At 41.7% G+C, this 21,858-nt stretch overlaps 2 protein-coding genes and 1 pseudogene across 2 annotated transcripts; 2 read left to right on the forward strand and 1 right to left on the reverse strand.

Moving 5' to 3' along the window:
• The first annotated feature begins 6,254 nt into the window (after positions 1–6,254).
• Positions 6,255–12,022, forward strand: LOC123002904 (uncharacterized; annotated as a pseudogene).
• A 2,680-nt stretch (positions 12,023–14,702) lies between these two features.
• Positions 14,703–15,524, reverse strand: LOC108068209 (uncharacterized). The gene has a single exon (XM_044393675.2). The coding sequence runs from the start codon at positions 15,484–15,486 to the stop codon at positions 14,761–14,763; it is 726 nt and encodes a 241-aa protein (XP_044249610.1). The 5' UTR covers positions 15,487–15,524; the 3' UTR covers positions 14,703–14,760.
• Positions 15,525–21,007: 5,483 nt separating this feature from the next.
• On the forward strand, positions 21,008–21,858 carry LOC108068199 (uncharacterized). Its single transcript, XM_044393682.2, has one exon. The coding sequence runs from the start codon at positions 21,058–21,060 to the stop codon at positions 21,781–21,783; it is 726 nt and encodes a 241-aa protein (XP_044249617.1). The 5' UTR covers positions 21,008–21,057; the 3' UTR covers positions 21,784–21,858.

Genomic DNA, 21,858 nt, shown 5'->3' on the forward strand with positions numbered 1-21,858 from the left:
TGGGACAGCTGATAAACAGCTGACCGAATTTCAACAATTCAGCAATTCAACAGTTTAGGGAATACCCTGAGAAACTTGCAATAATAAATAAAATCTTACATGTTTTAAGTTCCGTAAAACTTTTCAACAAATAACAGCTGTTTGAAAATTCAACAGGAACCATTTTGGGTTGATCCCTTAATTGCTGAAATATTCTGTTGAATTTTCAACAATTCAAATCGCGCGATTTTTAAAATTTTTTTTTACTTGCGGCGCTTTTTTAGCATTTTCCATCTCTTTTTAGGGCTAGTACTCAACCCAACAAAAAGTCGTCCAAAACCAAAAACTTCATATAAAACAAGAAAGGAAGCTACCTTCGGCCGGCCGAAGCTTATATACCCTTGTAGATAAAAGAATGCTTACTCGGTGCAGTTTTCCAGATTCAGCGTTTCTATTTATTTAAATTTTGTTTTTAAGTAGTCAAGAATCAAAACTCCTACTTCCTACAAAGTTATAATGAATTTTCTTATATTTGTTTGAATATTCCTATGGGAGCCTTAAGATATAGTGGTCCGATCCGGCTCTCTCCGACATATGTACTACCTGCAATAGAAAGAAGACTTTCGGGAAAGTTTCATCGCGATAGCTTTAAAACTGAGAGACTAGTTCGCATAGAAACGGACAGACGGACATGGCTAGATAGACTCGGCTATTGGTGCTGATCAAGAATATATATACTTTTTGTGGTCGGAAACGTCTCCTTCACTGCGTTGCAAACATCTGAGTGAAATTATAATACCCTCTACAAGGGTATAACAAGAGAGAACGCTATAGTCGGGTTGTTGTCCCGACTATCTAATACCCGTCACTCGGCTAAAGGGAGTGCGAGGGAGATGGATATATAACGTTTTTTTTTGATTGCGCATAACTTTTTATTGAATGGTCCGATTTAAAAAATTTCGATAGGTATAAATATACACAACAAAATTGCATTTAAACTTCTCGGAAATCTTTAAAGGTGTGGGCGCCAGACACATTTTAAAATTATTAGTGGGCGATTGTGGGCGTAGGAGGGGGCGTGGCGCTCGGCTGAAATAAACTTGCGCTGCGTAGGAAGCCCAAGAATATGTGTAGAAAATCTCACCCTTTTGTAGTTTCCGAAATCTCAGCGTTCATACGGACGGACAGACGGACGGACAGACAGACATGGCTATATCGACTCGGCTTGTGACCCTGATCAAGAATATATATACTTTATAGGGTCGGAAACGCTTCCTTCTCCCTGTTACATACTTTTGCACGAATACAATATACCCTTTTACTCTACGAGTAACGGGTATAAAAACGTCACAAAATTTTTGCTGGCAAAATTTTGGTTGATGTTTTTGGACGGCAGTACTCATGCTCACAAAAAAAATACTAAAAATACTAAAAAATCATCCGCTAAATCTAGTATTTTTTTGGTATTTCCTTACTCTTTCCTTAGCTCAACTGAGTACCGCGGTGAAAAAAGTCCCCGGCTAAAGGCTTTAGCTACCTATTTGCCTCTCGCTTACTCCTATGCTTAGCTAGCAGTTTTCGTCGTACTGAGTACTAGGCTTTAAGCCTAGTACTCAGTTCGGCTAAGAGTTTTACTAGTCGAAAAATATTAATATTTTAGGGTGACCGAAGTTTTCGGAGTTCATCCGCAATGCATGTAGAATGGTCTTACTCTCAGCAAGCAAATTAACTGGCGCCAATTTTAAAATATTACAAAATGATTAGCCGACCTAGGTCGCAAGCTTTAAATTTGCTGTTGGAATGAGGATATGTATTGCTACAACTCCTACAGGCAGTTTTCCATTGGTTTTTGGGGTTTTCATTCTATTTATAATATGTTATTGGCACACCGCTTCTGCACAAACACAGCCAAAGATCAAATTTTTTATTCTTTGGGCCGCGGCCCAATGGCTATCGAGAAGTGTAACAATTGATTATATTACAGCAAACGGTTTATTTCGCGTGTAAAGCCTAGTACTCAGTACGACGAAAACTGCTAGCTAAGCATAGGAGTAAGCGAGAGGCAAATAGGTAGCTAACGCCTTTAGCCGGGGACTTTTTCCCCCTCGGTACTCAGTTGAGCTAAAGAAATAGTAAGAAAATACCAAATAAATACTAGATTTAGCGGATGAATTCCGATGAACGCCTTTAGCCGCCGACCAAAGAATAAAAAATTTGATCTTTGGCTGTGTTTGTGCAGAAGCGGTGTGCCAATAACAATTTAAATGGAAGGAAAACCACAAAAACCAATGGAAAACTGCCTGTAGGAGTTGCTGCAATACATATCGCCATTCCAACAGCGAATTTAAAGCTTGCGACCCAGGTCGGCTCAACGTTTTGTAATATTTTAAAATTGGCGCCAGCTAATTTGTTTGCTGAGAGTAAGACCATGCTACATGCATTGCGGATGAACTCCGAAAACTTCGGCCACACCAGAAGATTAATATTTTTCGACTAGTAAAACTCTTAGCCGTACTGAGTACTAGGCTTAAAACACAAGTGAAAAATTCGAATTTTAGGTTTTTTATGTTTTTGAGCCGGTGTGACCAAAAAATAACGAACGGATAGTACCAAATTAATCAACACTGGACTCTCAAGAAATAATTGACTGGTAATACTATTTTTTTTGGGCCAGGTTTTGTTAGGTTGAGTACTAGCCCTTAAATACTTACATCGCGTTCAGGACTAAACAATTCGCCCATTGCTGAAAAAAATACATGGAATCTTGAGGTGTTTGGGTGCCTTTTCAAAAAAGTGAATCGCGCTAGGTAGTTCTGGGAATTGTTCTCCTTTAGATCACGCCATAGTTTCTCCATCCGCTGAGTATTTGCTCCAGTTTCAGGGTCCACGAAGTTTTCTGAGTGATTAACGGTCATGTGAGAGTAATTCGCATCCTTCAAACCACTGTATGACTTCCAGCAGTCGGATATAATTGTGGTTCCATTGGCGATGTTGGCCTCTATAATTGGAAGGAGCGTTTCCTCCACAGGCACCAAAAAAAAGTCACCGGTTTCTCTGCACATTCCTCCGAAAACCCACTGGCCATCCACCATATGACCGCAATTATATTTGCGCCGGCCAATTTTTGTCTCGTCAATTTCGACGGTTAAACCGTCTCCACTACTTGTCTGTTTTTCGTTCTTCTTCGTCCAGCTAACATAAATTTCCAGAAGAAAATTACTCCAGTCAACCACCGTCTGTTGGGACCAGCCTAGTTCTTCCCAAAGGAATGAGATTGTTGAACCCTTCATCTCCCACGCCACTAAATTACAGGCCTGTTCAATGCCAACGTGGGACTTACTGAAGAATGTCCGTTTGAGGGCGGATTCCTTACAAATATAATTAAAAGTACAAATTCTTTAAAATTAACAAATTTATACCTTAAAGGAGCATTGAACTTTTCTTGATTTTCGTTTCCGTTGATCATTACCTTTCATCCTGCGGCACCTCCATAATGGCGTACTAATTGGTCCCTTCGTATTGAAAGACAATCGGGGGTGTCACAGAAAACCATTCCAACCGAATTTCTCCCGAATAGCAAATCTCGGATTCACACACGTCATTTTTGACGGTTTCTAAATCCCCCGTATTTTGCCGGACGTTTTGATAAAATTACCCAACTTAAAAATGCTTCCCAAAAATATAACTTTATTTAAGATAACTCTAATGAATTTTATGAACTACCTGCCTACTACGATTTTTATACCTACTTCGGTTTATATTTAAAACTATGCTTTTTATAAAACCTCTCGAAAAAATTAGCTAAAAAAAATCCGTCGGCAAACCGTCTACCTGGCAGTGTTACCAATTAGCTAGCACTTTAAAATACCAAATTTGTCCAAATTTCGGAGTTGTTATCGAAATGTTTGGTTAACGAATTATTTATTTAAAGGTACTTAGTATTGTAGTTAAAAAAGAAACTTATTTCTGGTAAAAATTTTATGGTAAAAGAAGTTGTAGTTATTGAGAAATTAATAAAAACAGGCCGCCTTTGCAAAAAGTTGGCATCACTGTCGTGAAAAAATTTTCTATTTTTGCCAGGTAAAACGCTGGATGTGAAGAAGAAGAAGACATACATGTAAAAAAGTACAAAGTACATTTTTGTTTATTATTAATTTAAACCAGCGGTCGGCAGCGCCCTATTAAGTGAGCATAGGGTTTTGTTCTGCCGGCGCGCTGCTCGCACACGTATAACGTAGAACAGCGGTCTGCACACACACACCGATGAGCTGCCCAGTGCAAATTACTCACACAAATATAAAACAAAATGTCAACGTATGTGTGTGCCGACCGCTGATTTAAACTAATAAGCTTTGCTAATTTTCAGGGGTAAACATAGGTTACCAGCGCAAGACACCATATTCTTCCGATTTATTCGCGATAATATCGACATTGCCAAAGGATTTACTCAGGGCGGCCGCAATCTTGTGAAAGGACCTGGCCAATGAGTTAAATCTCCATGGTAGTCCATGTAAAACCGTTTGTAAGGATCTCCTCTGCGTCCTAGCCTCTCCCAGTTTATGCCTTCGCTAGTACTCTAGAGCAGACGGCATTTTAGTTCGCTTTTAAAAATCTTGCCAACTTAGAAATGAAAATAAACCAACGCAGCCGCGGCAAACCGTTGTTCAGGGCTGCAATATATAGCCTGGCGGGTAATTCAAATTTTTAATTTTTTTCTTTTCGTAATTTTGTAATTTTCGTAATGTTTTTGTAATTTTGCAAGAAAAACATAAATTAAGTTTAAGACTTATTGGAAAATAGTCCAAATAAGTCAAATAAAATTCGATAATTATTGAATATTCGATATTTAGTGTATGCGTCCAGCCCTGGTCGTTTTTCGGTAAATTTTCCGAAAAAAGGAAATCTCTCGAATTCCTGTGACACCAACGGTTTTGGTCGGTTGGTTTCTAAACACCGTCGACGGTTTCTGTGACACCCCTGTATATATCAGATATTTTTGATATTTATACTCTTGCAGAGAGTATTATGATTTCAGTCAGAAGTTTGCAACGCAGTGAAGGAGACGTTTCCGACCCCATAAAGTATATATATTCTTGATCAGCATCACTAGACGAGTCGATCTAGCCATGTCCGTCTGTCCGTCCGTTTCTACGCAAACTAGTCTCTCAGTTTTAAAGCTATCGGCTTGAAACTTTCCCAAAAGTCTTCTTTCTATTGCAGATAGTATATAAGCCGGAACGAGCCGGATCGGACAACTATATCATATAGCTCTTATAGGAACAATCGGGAAAAAAAATGTAAAACAAGAAAGGAAGCTAGCTTCGGCAAGCCGAAGCTAATATACCCTTGCAGATCATTCTATTAATTTACAAATCGCAAAAATGTTAAATTTCTTATTATTTCACATTAATTTTTCGATCGTTTCTATCACAGCTATATGATATAGTAGTTCGATCTTTTAAAAATTAAAATCGAAATTCGGAAATATTTCAAATGTCATATCCCAGAGTAGAAGGAAATGTAATAAAAACCAACAAAGTTATAATTTTTTTGCCATTAATTTCCATTTAATTTTTTGACCGTTCCTATGGAGCTATATTCCTATTTAACTATATTTGTAAGTTAATAGGAACGATCTGCAAGGGTATATAAGCTTCGGCTGACCGAAGATAGCTTTCTTTTTTGTTTTGTTTTATTATTATTTCTCGGCCTGAAGAACTTGTGAGATGGTTTCGAAGCCGCCCAGCTGGGGCATCCGAGCGGGTCGCAGGTTGCGGATAGCGAACGACCTCTACTTCCGGAGATTAGCTGTGAATAAACTGGTGGCAGAGGTCAATCACGGAATCGTGGACGGAAGCCCCAGCAAATAATCAGCCCCGGACAGCCAGCGGGTATCTTGCATCGACGCAGTACCGACGATGCGAGTTGTTCAGCCGCATCTAAATAGTTGCTCTACACAAACCCAAAAACCCTACACACCACCTACCCCCCTCCTCTCCCAAACAACATCTCACTCCGGGCCGAACTAAGGTGTAATTCGGACCGTGCCGAGAGTCAGCCTGGCTGGGGGCCCGGGTCAAAAACTAGCCCAGTCTTGAACGGTGAGCTCAGGGACATGGCGACCCCCTGTTCTAATTACCGCCTTACCCGGGCATCGCGGATCTCTACCCGGGTGGACCTCCCCTTCTCCGCAACTCGTGGGATCTAATATGGAGACAACTAACAAAACAACACAAATTAACACAGAGACGGGAACTCTTAAAAAACCCACAGAAATGCCGAGCACTGGCTCCAACGCAAGCACCAGCACGGTCGTGAAGGGACCACATCCCAAATTGGGGGTCTTGGGTGGCAGAAAGCCGGCAGCCGATACGTCCGCCTCAGGAGCAATTGCACCAAAGGCAACGGTAGGCACAGCCAAGGCGATCGGGCCACCCACTGGTGGCAAATACACCTACGCGGAAAGACGGACTGCCGCCCAGACTCTGCGCTCACATGCAAGGAGCAACATTGCCACACCTTCGCCAGAATGGCTGAAGAAGGTAGAGTGGGAAAAGTTGGTGCTTCCCAACTATGGGCAGGATAAGCCCACTCAAGAAGGTGCATAGACAAAGCGGCAACGATCCCTCGAGCTACCCGGACCTTCGGCGAAGAGATCTAAGGTCCAGCCCTCGGTCTACTTCGCTGAGATCACCAAGGATCGAGTCCTACTCGGTCTTATCGACAAGGGAAACCCGGAAGGACGGATCCCCAGGAATAAGTGGAAGGCAGTGGAGTCCCACCTTTCCATTATTTGCCTGCGCATGATCCGCGAAAACCCATGCTCACCGCCCTGCTGCATAGACGCGGGATGGTATCAAGGCAGCGTTAAAGTGGTAGCCTGTGATAGTCAGCGGTCGGCTGACCTGTACAAGCAGGCGGCAAGTAAGCTCGGTGCGGTCTACGAAGGGGCGAATATTGTCGCACTTGACTGGTGCGACGTCCCCAGTAGGCCCCGAGCCCGGATCTGGCTCCCAGCAGCCATGAAGGCCCCGGAGGACATCCTCTACATGCTGCAAGTTTGCAATCCGCACCTCCCCACGAAGGACTGGAGAGTCGTCAAGGTGGAGGAACATGAAGGGGACGTAAACCAGGCGGTTTTGGTCCTAAATAAGGAGTCGGTGGCGCCAATCGAGGATGCTCGAGGAAAGCTGAACTTTGGGTTCAGTGCCGTCTACATGAAGGTGTATAAAGGCGACTCGAATCCTGCCGGAAGCCCTGCAGGCAACCCAGCCGAGCAGGGGCTTGCCGAGGAGCTGGAGGCGCCTGGTGGGCCGGAGGACGTCTATTCTACTGATTCCTCGCTAAGCAGAGAGATGCGAGCTCTGGGACCAGCTATCGAGGACGTGGACCTGAGCGAGGAAGAGTCCGACGTCACTGTTGTGGAGGTTGCGAACGCAGATGTCGCTAAGACTTCTGCAAATCAATCTCCACCACAGTAAGGCAGCTTCGGCTGCGCTACAGCTTCGCCTGGCTCAGGGCGAAGCCGACTTAGTCCTGGTACAGGAACCTTGGGTGGTAGGAGGCAAGGTTGCTGGACTGGGAACAAAAGAGTATAAGCTAATGCTTGACCCCAAACAAGGTAAAATTCGAACCTGCATTTTAGCCAAAAGGCACCTAAATATATTTCTGCTTCGCAATTACAGCAACGGAGATAACACCTCAGTAAGCCTGGAGCTGCAGCACGGCTCCATTAGGCTGCTATCGGCCTACATGGCCTTTGAAAAGGAAGACCCCCCAGACGAGCTAGTCAGAGGACTGGCAAAGGAATGCGAAGAGCTCAAGACGCCAACGCCCATCACACCCAGTGGGGTTGCCCAAACAACAACGACAGAGGTGAGTCTCTTTTTGACTTTATTCTTAACTCGAACCTATTTTTATGCAATAGGGGAAATGTCCCCACCTTCATAACCAAAGCGTGCCAAACGATCATAGATCTAACGTTGGTATCAGATTCACTAGTAAGTGCAGTCAGAAACTGGTTCTTCTCCGACCAGCACTCTTTCTCAGACCATAGATTCATTGAAACAATATTGTCCCTTGATTCACCCTTGCCGGTCAGCTTCGCAAACCCCAGAAGGGCTGACTGGCCTATGTACAAAGAAGTTCAGACGAATATCCTTCCCACGGAACCGCCAGAAAGCACAACAGATCCACAGGAGCTGAATGCAACAGTAGACATTTTCACAAATGCTTGCAACTCGGTCTTCAAAGTTGCATGCCCAATAGGGAAACCAAGAGGGAATTTCTTCCCCCCTGGTGGATGCAACAACTATCAATCCTCAGATCCAGCTGCAGAGGCCTGTTTAACAGAGCAAAGGTAGGAAACGAGGAAACAAACTGGCAATGCTACAAGCGCGAATTAGCCTCGTACAAAAAGGCCCTTAGAAGAGCGAAACGAGCCGCATGGTACACTTTCTGCTCTAACATAGAAGAAACGACTGATGCTGCAAGGCTCAGGAAAATACTCTCCAAGACAGCCGCGCCCCTAGGCTATCTACAGAAAGCGAATGGATCCTGGTCGGACTCTAGCAACGAGTCCCTAGACCTACTTCTAGACGCTCACTTCCCAGGAAGCCAACTAACTGGGCAGAAAGAATTGGCGGAGAAGGGATTAATCTAGATCTCCTCATATCAGACCGCAACATTAAATGGGCCATTCAGAGCTTCAAACCATACAAATCGCCGGGACCAGACGGAATAACACCGGCACATATCCAACAAGCAGGTCAGCTAGCTATAAATTGGCTTAGTAAAATCTTCCGCACCATTTTGGCGGTAGGAGAGCTACCAAACAGATGGCGGGAAACGAAAGTGGTCTTCATTCCCAAGGCAGGAAAGGCCACCCACACCACAGCAAAGGACTTCAGGCCAATAAGCCTGACATCTTTCCTGCTTAAAAGCTTCGAGAGACTGTTAGGTCTACACCTGAGAGCCACCATAAACCCGGCACAACTGTCCGAGGCACAACACGCCTACACCAAGTGTAAGTCAACCGAATCGGCGCTACATGTCGTGGTAAGCAGCATCGAGAAATCACTCAACAATAAGGAGTACACATTGATCGCATTCCTAGACATAAAGGGAGCCTTTAACAACGTACTACCAACAGCAATAACAGATTCACTCACAGAACTAGGGGTTGAGGCTCAACTAGTGGGGCTGATCCATAAACTGTTGATAAGCAGAATGGTCACGGCCGCACTAGGGGCCTCAACTCAAACTAGACTAGTGAACAGAGGAACCCCACAAGGGGGCGTTTTATCCCCCCTTCTGTGGAATATTGCAGTGAATAAACTACTGCGAATTCTGGAAGGAGGAGGATGCAAAGTGGTGGCATACGCAGACGATGTCGCCATCATCTTTAATGGTAAGTATCCACAAACACTCTGCGATCTTATGACCGCAAAGCTAAAAATACTATCGGAATGGACGATAAAAAACGGACTCGGGGTAAATCCCTCAAAAAACGGAGCTTGTTCTATTTACGAATAAGTACAAGATCCCACAACTCAACCCACCCATATTAAATAACTGCACTCTCTATTTTAGCGAACACGCCAGATACCTGGGGTTGGTATTAGATAAGCGCCTTAAATGGGGCCTAAACAACCAAGAGAGAACCAAAAAGGCAACCATTGCACTCCTGTAAAAAAGCAATTGGGCTAAGATGGGGCATGTCACCCAAAATTGTAAACTGGATCTACACAGCGGTAGTCGAGCCAATCCTCCTATACGGGGTGACTTTATGGTGGACCGCTCTACAAAAATAATGTATCCTAACTCCACTAAACAAAGTGCAGCGAATGGCGGCTCTGTGTATTAGTGGAGCCCTTAGAACTACCCCAAACGAAGAGCTGAATGCGATCTTGAACCTCCAGAGCCTGGACTTAGCAGGCATGGAAAGGGCCAAATCGACAGCCATTCGTTTGAGGGATACTGGGCAATGGAAAGCCCAATTTTACGGTCATCTTTCAGCATGATAAATCGATTCCGAAGAAAACGGACCTATGCAAATCTCATGAGTATAAACACACACCCTTCGAGGCCCTGATCCCGGATAGGGAGGAGTGGCAGCAGGGCAGAACAGGCTCGCCAGAAGCAATCTGCTTCTACACAGATGGCTCAAAATTGGACGGGCACGTTGGCGGAGGGGTATACTCCGAACAATTAGACATCAGAAAGTCATTCAGGCTCCCTGACCACTGTAGCGTCTTCCAAGCGGAGGTACATGCTATAAAGGAGGCACTCGACTGCTTAGGGAACACCAGCCTAGGCAGACACCTTAATATATATAGTGATAGCCAAGCGGCTATTAAATCAATCTACTCGACAAACACAATCTCGCGAACAATAGCAGACTGTCGCAAATCTCTCCACGAGATGGCTAGACAGTTTACTATCAGCCTAACATGGGTTCCGGGTCACCGGGACATCGTAGGCAACTGCATAGCGGATGAGTTAGCTACACCCAAAAAAAAATGATCATAGAAACTAAACTATTTCTACATTAAAAGTAAACTATTGAGTGTCAAAAATTTCTCAATACTCTGAGTATTAAACTAATGGACTTCGAAAGTATAAAAATGAAACTTTCGAAGTTGTCAAGTTTAAACTAACGAGTATACAGTTTATACTCACTCAGTGTACTGAAATTTAGGCTGCTAGTTTATTTTGTATACTATTTAGTATAATGCCAGTATAAATATTATACCCCGAATTAAACAGACAAAATTCAAAAAATGTTATTTTGTACTTTTCGTGTATTATTAAAAATATTTTTTACATTTTTATAAATTACTGAAGGTAATTTTTAATTTAACAAATAAACATAAATACAATACATGTACAAAATATGTACGTATGTATGCATAATTGGGCAAATGCAGCCGTTTTACCGCTTATGTCGCTGATCATCTCCAGAGTGGACGCCGTCCAGATGAATACCGAAGCTTGGTCGAGGACGCTGATATTGAAGTTAACATTGCGCTGGCCGCGGTCAGAAAAAATGCAAGCCAATTGCAAGATCCTTAGTTTCCCGGCATCTGGAGCGCAATTCAAGGTGGTGTCAGTAAAAAGAAAAGAATTTAATCATTAGTTATGCACTAAGACACAATTTAAATGTACTTACATTTCAAATAAGCCCAAAATAAGCAAATATTAAAATTTTCACAAGTAATTTTCACAAACAAACCTTAAACAGACCGCAGCGTCGTTTACAAAATACACTAATGTCAAACCATTAAATTACTAACGCGTCGAATATCATTAAAAAGCGGTAACACTTTTTCGGTTCGAAATGTCCAGGTTCCAAACCAGAGCATCCTGGCCTCACACCAGGAACGAAAATCGAAACTTCGGTATAGAAATTAAACACAGGGCATAAACTTAACACTATTTAGTCTTAACTTAACACTATTGAGTCTGCTCCCTACATTATTTAGTTTTGAATTAATACTGACAGTTTAACACTAGCTGTAGTATACTTTTAATACAACGCTCATTAACTGTAAACTTTCGGATTTTTTTTTCGGTGTAGGCAGGGCACCATCATGCCTCTCCTTCCGGAAAAGGAGAGTGTCGGTATGCCCATGGCAACTTGCAAGCTAAACATTAGAAAACAACTTATCAAACTAGCCAACACTAATTGGCGGAATGCACCAAAGTGCCGCATCACACACCAGACATGGCCGGTGATTAACAATAAAAGAACGTCAGCACTACTCAAGAGTGTGGTATGTTAGTTAGAGCCCTCACAGGCCACTGGCTAGTCGGCACACATGCCGGCAGGCTAAAAGCCCCGAAAAATGACTTTTGTAGGAGCTGCAGGGATGAGGAAGAAGAAGAAAAGGTGGAACACCTTCTCTGCTTCTGCCCAGCCCTTTGCAGACTTAGACTGAAGCACTTAGGATACCCCTTTCTTAACGATCTGACCGAAATATCGGAGATCAAGCTTAAGGACTTAAACTCCTTTGTAAAATCTTCAGGGTGGAAGACATGCTAATCATCCGGAAATGCTCTCTAGGCTTCTAAGACGAGACATAAGAGACAGGGGATCCCGATAAACAGGGAAAAAACGAGATCATACGGTATCACAACGGACCCACAGAGGTCTAAGTGTGCCAGACAATAGTCTGGCAGCCGTTGCTACCTAACCTAACCTTATTATTATTTTATTTTAATTTTAAGCTGCATAAGGCGGAGCACCCGACTATAGCGTTCTATCTGATTTTTACTGCGTTTTCTTAGATGCTGAATGCTATGCTTATGCATTTTAACTGGTCGAAAAATAATTTTTAACTGCTCTCATCTTTCACATGTGTATTTTTTCTTATCCCGATGAAAAGTGAAACCACATAAAATGATCAAAATAATGTGCAAAAAAAATCGATGATATCTGATAATTATTAAAAAATATCACGATAAAAAATATTTATTTTTTCGTAAAAAATATCGAGTTATTGATATTTTGATATATTTTCGACATCCCTATTTTTTTTCACTCTTCCCAAGCTCTATTTTGTGTAAAAATCTTGATTTTGTACCATTTTTAATTTTTAAGATATCGTTACAAAACTGCCGTATTCGCTCGGGACAAAAATAGAAGTGGATTTCGGGGAAGTTCATTCAACAACAGAATTTAGCGAATTCTGATGAAATATTTGAATGCGATTTTTTTTAGAATGTTGTCCAAACATGTCGCTATGAAATGGTTTTGGTTTTACTTAAAAATTGTTAGCCGTTTTTTTTATGCAGTTTCAACCACATTCGTTTGGGACATTTTTTCTTCGCGTTTTGTAAAGTGTGTTTTTGTACGTCTGTCCCTCAATTACTGACTGTAGTACTCACTTCAATCAAAAAGGCAACGAAACGAAATTCTTGGTCACTTCTGGACGACTAAAATACGATAGAACACATTTTACAAAAACAAAAAGGGTCACGATCGTGGAGAAGTAACTTCTAAGACACTTCTAGGCGATAGAAAGACGATAGAACACATTTTACAAAAAAAAAAGGGTTCAAATCGCGAGGAAGTAACTTCTGAGGCACTTCTGGGCGATAGAATGGCGATAAAACACATTTGACTACCTAAAAAGGGTTCAAATCGCGAAGAAGTAACTTCTGAGGCACTTCTGGACGATAGAATGGCGATAGATCACATTTGACTACCTAAAAAGGCTTGCGATCGCGAAGAAGTAACTTCTGAGACACTTTTGGGCGATGAAAAGGCGATAGCACATTTTACAAAAACAAAACCAATGGGAAAAAAACATCTTCCAATTCACTTCTTGAAGTTAAATTGAAGATAGATAGAAATTTGGTTTTATTTTTTTGAAAACTACCCTTTTTATACCCGTTACTCGTAGAGTAAAAGGGTATATTAGATTCGTGCAAAAGTATGTAACAGCTAGAAGGAAGCGTTTCCGACCCCATAAAGTATATATATTCTTGATCAGGGTCATTAGCCGAGTCGATCTAGCCATGTCCGTCTGTCCGTCTGTATGAACGCTGAGATCTCAGAAACTACAAAAGCAAGAAGGTTGAGATTTTCCACACATATTCTTTGGCTTCCTACGCAGCGCAAGTTTATTTTAGCCGAGCGCCACGCCCCCTCTAACGCCCACAATCGCCCACTAACGATTTTAAAATGGGTCCTGCGCCCACATTTTTAAAGATTTCGGAGAAGTATAAATGCAATTTTGTTGTGTATATTTATACCTATCGAAATGTAGAAGACATTTTTCAAATCGGACCATTCATTAAAAAGTTATACGCAATCAAAATATAGGAAACTATCGGAAACTATCTCCCTCGCACTCCCTTTAGCTGAGCTACGATTATAGTCGGGACACCAACCCGACTATAGCGTTCTCTCTTGTTATACCCGTTACTCGTAGAGTAAAAGGGTATACTAGATTCGTGCAAAAGTATGTAACAGCTAGAAGGAAGCGTTTCCGACCCCATAAAGTATATATATTCTTGATCAGGGTCACTAGCCGAGTCGATCTAGCCATGTCCGTCTGTCCGTCTGTCCGTCTGTATGAACGTTGAGATCTCAGAAACTACAAAAGCTAGAAGGTTGAGATTTCCCACACATATTCTTTGGCTTCCTACGCAGCGCAAGTTTATTTTAGCCGAGCGCCACGCCCCCTCTAACGCCCACAATCGCCCACTAACGATTTTAAAATGGGTCCTGCGCCCACATCTTTAAAGATTTCCGAGAAGTATAAATGCAATTTTGTTGTGTATATTTATACCTATCGAAATGTAGAAGACATTTTTCAAATCGGACCATTCATTAAAAAGTTATACGCAAAAAAAATACGCAAAAAATTATATATCTATCTCCCTCGCACTCCCTTTAGCTGAGTTACGATTATTAGTCAGGACACCAACCCGACACAGCGTTCGCACTCCCTTTAGCTGAGTGACGGGTATTAGGTAGTCGGGACAACAACCCGACTATAGCGTTCTCTCTTGTTTTTTTTAGTTTGGTTAACTGGGTGACAGGTTACAGTTGAGGCACTTGACTATAGCACTCTCTCGTGTTTTTATACCAAACGTTGATGCTTAAACCCAAATATATTTATATATCTAATTAAATCAACCTTCGATTTAAAGATGGCCCCAAACCAGCACCCTTGAAAAACGTAATATTTTGTTGCATTTAAATTTAATTTGGGCAACTGCTTTACATTAAAATGTACATTATAATTTATAAACTATGAATTTTAAAGCAATTTATAAAGTAAGATAGCGCAGGGCCTTGTCCAGAAAAGTCTGTTCCGGCGAACTTTTGCGACTGTTAGTAAGCCGTCTGTTCTGGTCACGAGTGGCCTCGCTTTCTGCGGGACCGCAAAACTCCAGATGTTCGGTGTAGGGGGTTTTGGGGTATTCTCTCTTCAACACCATATTAATGATCCGAGATCTTGTAGAGGTATGCTTGGACTGCGTTATTACCACGGAGCGCGGACGCACGAAGGCCCCGGGATGTAAGCCGCTGACTTCGGATTCAGCGGAGTCTGAGTCCTGACTCGAAATGCCGACGCAGCTACAATAGGAGACACTGCTGCGCGCTGAATGGGAGACACTTCCGTAGGCCTCGTCTTCGTAGGTACAGTATTCGGGCAGACAAGGAGCCCGGGGTTCTGACACCGCATAGGGAATACACTTCGCCTCCAGGTACAAGAGAGGCTCGTCAGCGGCCTCATCGGCACTGGGAGTTGGACTGGCGCAGCGTTCGTCCTTCAGCTCGTTCATACGCGCCTGCTGCAGCTTTTGCTCACGTCGGTGCTGTCGACGCTCGTCCCTCTCTTTTTCAAGGCGAGAGATGGTTTCCAAACTGTCGACGAACAAGTTCAGATCGCGCTGCCTAAAGTGGGCTGCGTTCAGAGTGAATTTGGTGGATATTGACGGCAGGTCTTTCGCGTATGCGTCCAGGATCTGGGTGCAAGTGTATGCTGGCATCTTGATATGTTTGAGAAACTGAACTGAAGCACACGTCTTTTCGCTATGGTGGCAGCTCGACAACTGTAGCTAGTGGTTCCCTTTCGGGTCTTATTATATGCAACAGGTAGGCACGTAATTTTTTTATTGCGGGCTTTGGGCATTTCATACCTGAAATGACCAATAAACTAACCATATGTTCCATAGGTAGTCAATAACGGAACGCAAATGTAATCCGGGAATTTCTTAATATGTATTTCTCATTTCAGGTTTTCCCTAATCCTCAAAGCTCAAATTGACCTGTAAGGAAACAAACCTATCCAATCCGCCTATGTAACCTGACCCAATATCTGCAAAGGCTCATTCCATGTAAAACGTGTCAAATCTTAAAAAATATCAAAACTTTTTTCAATAGAGGATTGAAATATAAGGACCCATTTTTTTGATGTCTTGCGGTTTATTTTTAAGAAATCTTTTTAGAATTAAGCTCCGATTTGAAATGCAGCACTTGAGACTCGATTGAGTTATTTTTATATTTGGTATGCAATTTTGTGAAATATCTTAATATTTTTCAGAAAAATATTTGAAAATATGGTAATAGTCTAGAAGAGGGGCCTGTGCCCCAAAAACCGCGACAAAATTACTCTCGATGGACCGCGATTTCTAAGGAATTTACGTGAAGAAGATTATCAAAGTTGCGTGTTTTGCTATAAAAACAACGTAGCATTTTCTAGGATTTTTATGTGTTTTGTGACATTTTACTATAAAAAACATATGGGCAATTCTCTGCTGTTGCACTTTGCAGGTGAAAAATACTATCTTCCAGTACTTCTTTTCCTTTGGTACTAGGCTCAAATTAAAGGTCTTGATTAGCACTAAAATATGTGCTAGGGGTGACATTGGGACATTTTTCATTTTTAAGATATATAAAAAAAACCAAGACTTTTGCACGCGATACGAATAGAAGTTACTTTTTTGACTTCCTGCCTAACTTTCGATTGTAACGAAACGTGAAGGAATATTTTAATGCAGTTAATTTCATAGTGTTCCTTGGTCTTTCTTCTTTAAAATGTATTTGGTTTGAATTCAAAATATTGAGTGGTTAATTTTTTATTAGTATCGAAGTGACTGTCACACGCTACATGTCGCACGCGACAGTTTTTTCCGTCATTTTCTTAGGTGGTTTTTCTGCAACTTTAACGTCAAAAAAACCGTTTAAGAGCCACTTTAAAAAATACTAAAAAAATACCAAAAAATGACTTTTGTGTCCATATAACCGGTATTACCCTGTAAAATTATCCAAGGATACTCATATTACTTAGCTTAGTTGAGGATCCATCTAACTAAAATCAAATATCAGTGCAAAATCATGTAGAAATATGTTTTTTTCAAGTTTTACGCTTTTTGGCTTGGTTGACATCCCCAGAGAATTGCCCATATGGGCTTTTCGTTTGTTGTCAAAATAATAAAATTCGACAAAAATGTGAAATTATTTTTATAGCAGGCCAGACCCACAACAGCGAATTAAATATCCTCGGTGGGCAGTGATACCTTAAGAACTGGAGTGACCATGGATGACCAAGGCATACATATCCTTTAGGTGAATCTGAAGAAATCGCGGTCCAAGGAGGATTATCTATTGTAACGTTTTTCACGGTTTTGCACGTAAATTCCTAAGAAATCGCGGCCCATCGAGGGTAATTTTTTCGCGATTTTTGGGGCCCAGGCCCCTCTTCTAGACTATTACCGAAAATATTTTTAAGTTAAACATGTTTTCCGAACACGAAAAGTATCCTCATATTGCTTCATCAATTCTTCACAAAGTTGTGAAATAAAAGTTTTGTATTTGCAAGACGCAACAACAGCGCAACGGGTAATAGGGTCTTCCCACAGAGATCCATCCACCATCCGTTGAACGGATGGTCCGTAAGGTTTTGCCGTTCCGAAAATTTCCCAGTTAGTTCCCCGTCAAAATTTGACGGACTTTGACGGGCTCTTTTATGAGATCGTTAGTCGATGTTTTCTCGGTGCAACTCTGAATTCTTCCTCTTGACTGTGAAAATTGGAACGATGACTGCGAGAACAAATCAAATCGATGGCGGGAAGAAATTAAATACTGCTTCAGCTCATTGTTGTTTGGGTTTTTTTTTTAATTAAGGCATTTTTTCACTATGCGTTTTTTCAGTATTTTTGATTGGCAACGCGATAGGCGGACGTGAGGTGTTTCCAATGGCAAACGCGTCTGAAAACATCTGTTCTGCTATTGTCATTTGCGAGCTGAAGTAAACAATAGATTTAAATAATTTGTTATTGATAAATACAATCTCAGAACAGCATTTGCACACAATAAAAATGTGTGGACAAATTGCCCAAATGCTGGAAGCAAGCACCACATCCCACGCTTTGCTGCTAAAAGAAATATCGTCAAGGAGAGTTTGGACATACTTAAGCTGGAAAACAAACAAGTATTATTATTGTTAAATTACCATTTATTTACATATGTATGCCTAAAATCGAAATGGGACCTTTTGGGAGACTGACGTACAGCCAAATTCAGACGAGTTCTTTAAGGAATCCTTCCGCGTAGACAGGAAACTATTTCAGAAGTTGGTCGAGCTGCTGCCAGGCCTCGCAAAAAAGACACAGTCTTTTGACGAGCCATTTCATTGGATAAACGGATTGATGTTGCTCTCTAGACGCTTGGGTCATTCTCGGAATACAGAACTATTGGCAGATTATTCGGGATATCAAGCACCATGGCAAAATAGTCAACGAATTCTGTGTCGAAGTCATATCAGTAATGGCTTACGAATTCTTGTCCCCAAACTTTTTGACCAAAGAGAAGGTTCAAGAATGTGGGGAAGGATCTGAGAAACTAGGATTCCCACAATGTTTTGGAGCTATGGGTAAGGTCTATATAATTATTTCATGCAATTTAATGATTGTTTATTTCTTTTTAGATGGTTTTCATATCGAAATACGGCCGAGAGGCAAGGATGCAACCAATTATTATATGTGGGTGTTCCTCCGAACACCTTGAAGTCCGTCCATGTTCTCCTCCCACAAATACAGGAGAAACTCGGTGCTGTGAAGAGAATTCTTTAATATAAACTTTTAAATAACACTGGTCGACAAAAAAAAGCCCAAGAATAAAAGCTACCAAACCTGAAAGGATTTTAGCTGTAGAGAACTACCTCATAGTTGGAAACTTTCCAACACGTCGAAGTTTTGAAAAATCCGTGGTCAAAGTTCCAAATTTTCGATTTTTAGGCACTTTTTGCGACTTAATAGTAAGAAAACCCTTCGTAGCCCAGAGCCACAATTTAGCGAAAAAGGTACTTTGAACCTTTAACTTCAAGATTGTCCAATCACAAAAATGGGCGACCTCTTCTTCTTTAGCTACAATGGATTTTACTGAAGTACTTTTTGTCATTTTTTTTCATCTATAGTAGCCTGATATTTTTAATTAGGGTGTTCAATTGCGTTGCAAACTTTGTAAAGTGTAAAAGTGTATATCAATTCCAACAACAATTTCTATACAAAATAGTTTTAAAGGCCTACTTTTGAAAAATTTTTTGTATAGAAATTGTTGTTGGAACTGCCTTACACTTTTACACTTTACAACGTTTGCAACGCAATTGAACACCCTAAATGTATGAAAATTATTATACCCGTTACTCGTAGAGTAAAAGGGTATATTAGATTCGTGCAAAAGTATGTAACAGGTAGAAGGAAGCGTTTCCGACCCTATAAACTATATATATTCTTGATCAGGATCACTAGCCGAGTCGATCTAGCCATGCCGTCTGTCCGTCTGTCCGTCTGTCCGTCTGTCCGTCTGTCCATCTGTCCGTCTGTCTGTCTGTATGAACGCTGAGATCTCGGAAACTACAAAAGCTAGAAGGTTGAGATTTTCCACGCATATTCTTGGGCTTCCTACGCAGCGCAAGTTTATTTTAGCCGAGTGCCACGCCCCCTCTAACGCCCACAATCGCCCACTAACGATTTTAAAATGTGTCTGGCGCCCACACCTTTTAAGATTTCCGAGAAGTATAAATGCAATTTTGTTGTGCATATTTATACCTATCGAAATGTAGAAGACATTTTTCAAATCGGACCATTCATTAAAAAGTTATACGCAATCAAAATTTCTATATCTATCTCCCTCGCACTCCCATTAGCTGAGTTACGATTATTAGTCGGGACACCAACCCGACTAGTGAGTGACGGGTATTAGATAGTCGGGACACGAACCCGACTATAGCGTTCTCTCTTGTTTGTAGTTTGTTATGGGCGGAAAATAGAGGTGGAGAAAAAATCGATGTGAAAATCGATTAATCAAAACCATCGAAAAACATGGATGTTCCCACCTCTAGCAGAAAAGCGTTTGCAAACAGGTTGCTATAAGTGGGGCAAAATTTAAGAGGTTCTGCGTACGAAAACTTCAATTGCAGCCTCTTCCCATAGAGTCCATCCGTGCGAAAAGGTTCGGATTTTTCGTAACGTAAAAATATAGCATCCATCGAAGTAATTTTAAATGTTGCATCATTAAAAGCTTTCTCACGCCTGAACAAACGATCGACAAAGTTTATCTTAACCGGCGAAAAAACATCCAAAATTTTCTGATCGGAAAGACCGGTATGAACTCCGATTCAACAAAATTCCTGGGAATGAAGGCAACGATGTTCATCCTTTTCAAATCTTTATTGTTAACACAGGAATTTGGCCGCTTTGCGTTTATGAAATATATAAAGGTGTGGCGAAAGTGCAACAATTTCCTTATGCCTTATGAAATTTCGATATGCCTTTTTTCATAAAGGAAGAGACCACTCTTGGCTTTCACTTTTTTAAAAAGACTGCTGTCTTTCGAGATAAGCACCGCAGCATCACCAATATGATAGGTATTATACAAGCATTTAGGGCCGGTTTCTTGAGTCCCTGTCAAAGTCCCTGATAGCTATCTGTCCAAAAAACTTGAAGACCAGATAAGCTGTTCGTAAAAGTAAATCGGTTTTCTCGAATGCTTTAATTTATCTAAACGAGAAACAATTACACAGTGATGTTAACGCACAGAATTGAGCTGTTCAGCTCACTTTCTGAAGAATTGATGAAGCAATATAAGGATAATTTTTGTGTTCGGAAACTGTGTGCATTCCTGCGTACATATTTTTTTAAATTGTAAATTCTCTTAAAAAAGGCTTGTTTTAAAAATATTTGCAATATTATATTTTTGCCTGTCTTGTTTCACATGGAATGAGCCTTTACAGATATTGGGTCAGGTTACATAGGCGGATTGGATAGGTTTCCTTACAGGTCAATTTGAGCTTTGAGGATTAGGGAAAACCTGAAATGAGAAACACATATTAAAAAATTCCCGGATTACATTTGCGTTCCGTTATTGACTACCTATGGAACATATGGTTAGTTTATTGGTCATTTCAGGTATGAAATGCCCCAAGCCCGCAATAAAAAAATTACGTGCCTACCTGTTGCGTATAATAAGACCCGAAGGGGAACCACAAGCTACAGTTGTCGAGCTGCCACCATAGCTAAAAGACGTGTTCCTCAGTTCAGTTTCTCGAACATATCAAGATGCCAGCATACACTTGCACCCAGATCCTGGACGCATACGCGAAAGACCTGCCGTCAATATCCACCAAATTCACTCTGAACGCAGCCCACTTTAGGCAGCGCGATCTGAACTTGTTCGTCGACAGTTTGGAAACCATCTCTCGCCTTGAAAAAGAGAGGGACGAGCGTCGACAGCACCGACGTGAGCAAAAGCTGCAGCAGGCGCGTATGAACGAGCTGAAGGACGAACGCTGCGCCAGTCCAACTCCCAGTGCCGATGAGGCCGCTGACGAGCCTCTCTTGTACCTGGAGGCGAAGTGTATTCCCTATGCGGTGTCAGAAGCCCGGGCTCCTTGTATGCCCGAATACTGTACCTACGACGACGAGGCTTACGGAAGTGTCTCCCATTCAGCGCGCAGCAGTGTCTCCTATTGTAGCTGCGTCGGCATTTCGAGTCAGGATTCAGACTCCGCTGAATCTGAAGTCAGCGGCTTACACATCGGGGCCTTCGTACGTCCGCGCTCCGTGGTAATAACGCAATCCAAGCATACCTCTACAAGATCTCGGATCATTAATATGGTGTTGAAGAGAGAATACCCCAAAACCCCCTACACCGAACATCTGGAGTTTTGCGGTCCCGCAGAAAGCGAGGCCACTCGTGACCAGAACAGACGGCTTACTAACAGTCGCAAAAGTTCGCCGGAACAGACTTTTCTGGACAAGGCCCTGCGCTATCTTACTTTATAAATTGCTTTAATATTCATAGTTTATAAATTATAATGTACATTTTAATGTAAAGCAGTTGCCCAAATTAAATTTAAA

Source organism: Drosophila takahashii, chromosome 2L (genome assembly GCF_030179915.1).
Source record: "Drosophila takahashii strain IR98-3 E-12201 chromosome 2L, DtakHiC1v2, whole genome shotgun sequence".
Classification (NCBI taxonomy): Eukaryota; Metazoa; Arthropoda; class Insecta; order Diptera; family Drosophilidae; genus Drosophila; species Drosophila takahashii.

Coding starts and splice junctions, on each gene's coding strand:
- LOC108068209 (XM_044393675.2), bottom strand. CDS start 15,486: ATGCCAGCATACACTTGCACCCAGATCCTGGACGCATACGCGAAAGAC.
- LOC108068199 (XM_044393682.2), top strand. CDS start 21,058: ATGCCAGCATACACTTGCACCCAGATCCTGGACGCATACGCGAAAGAC.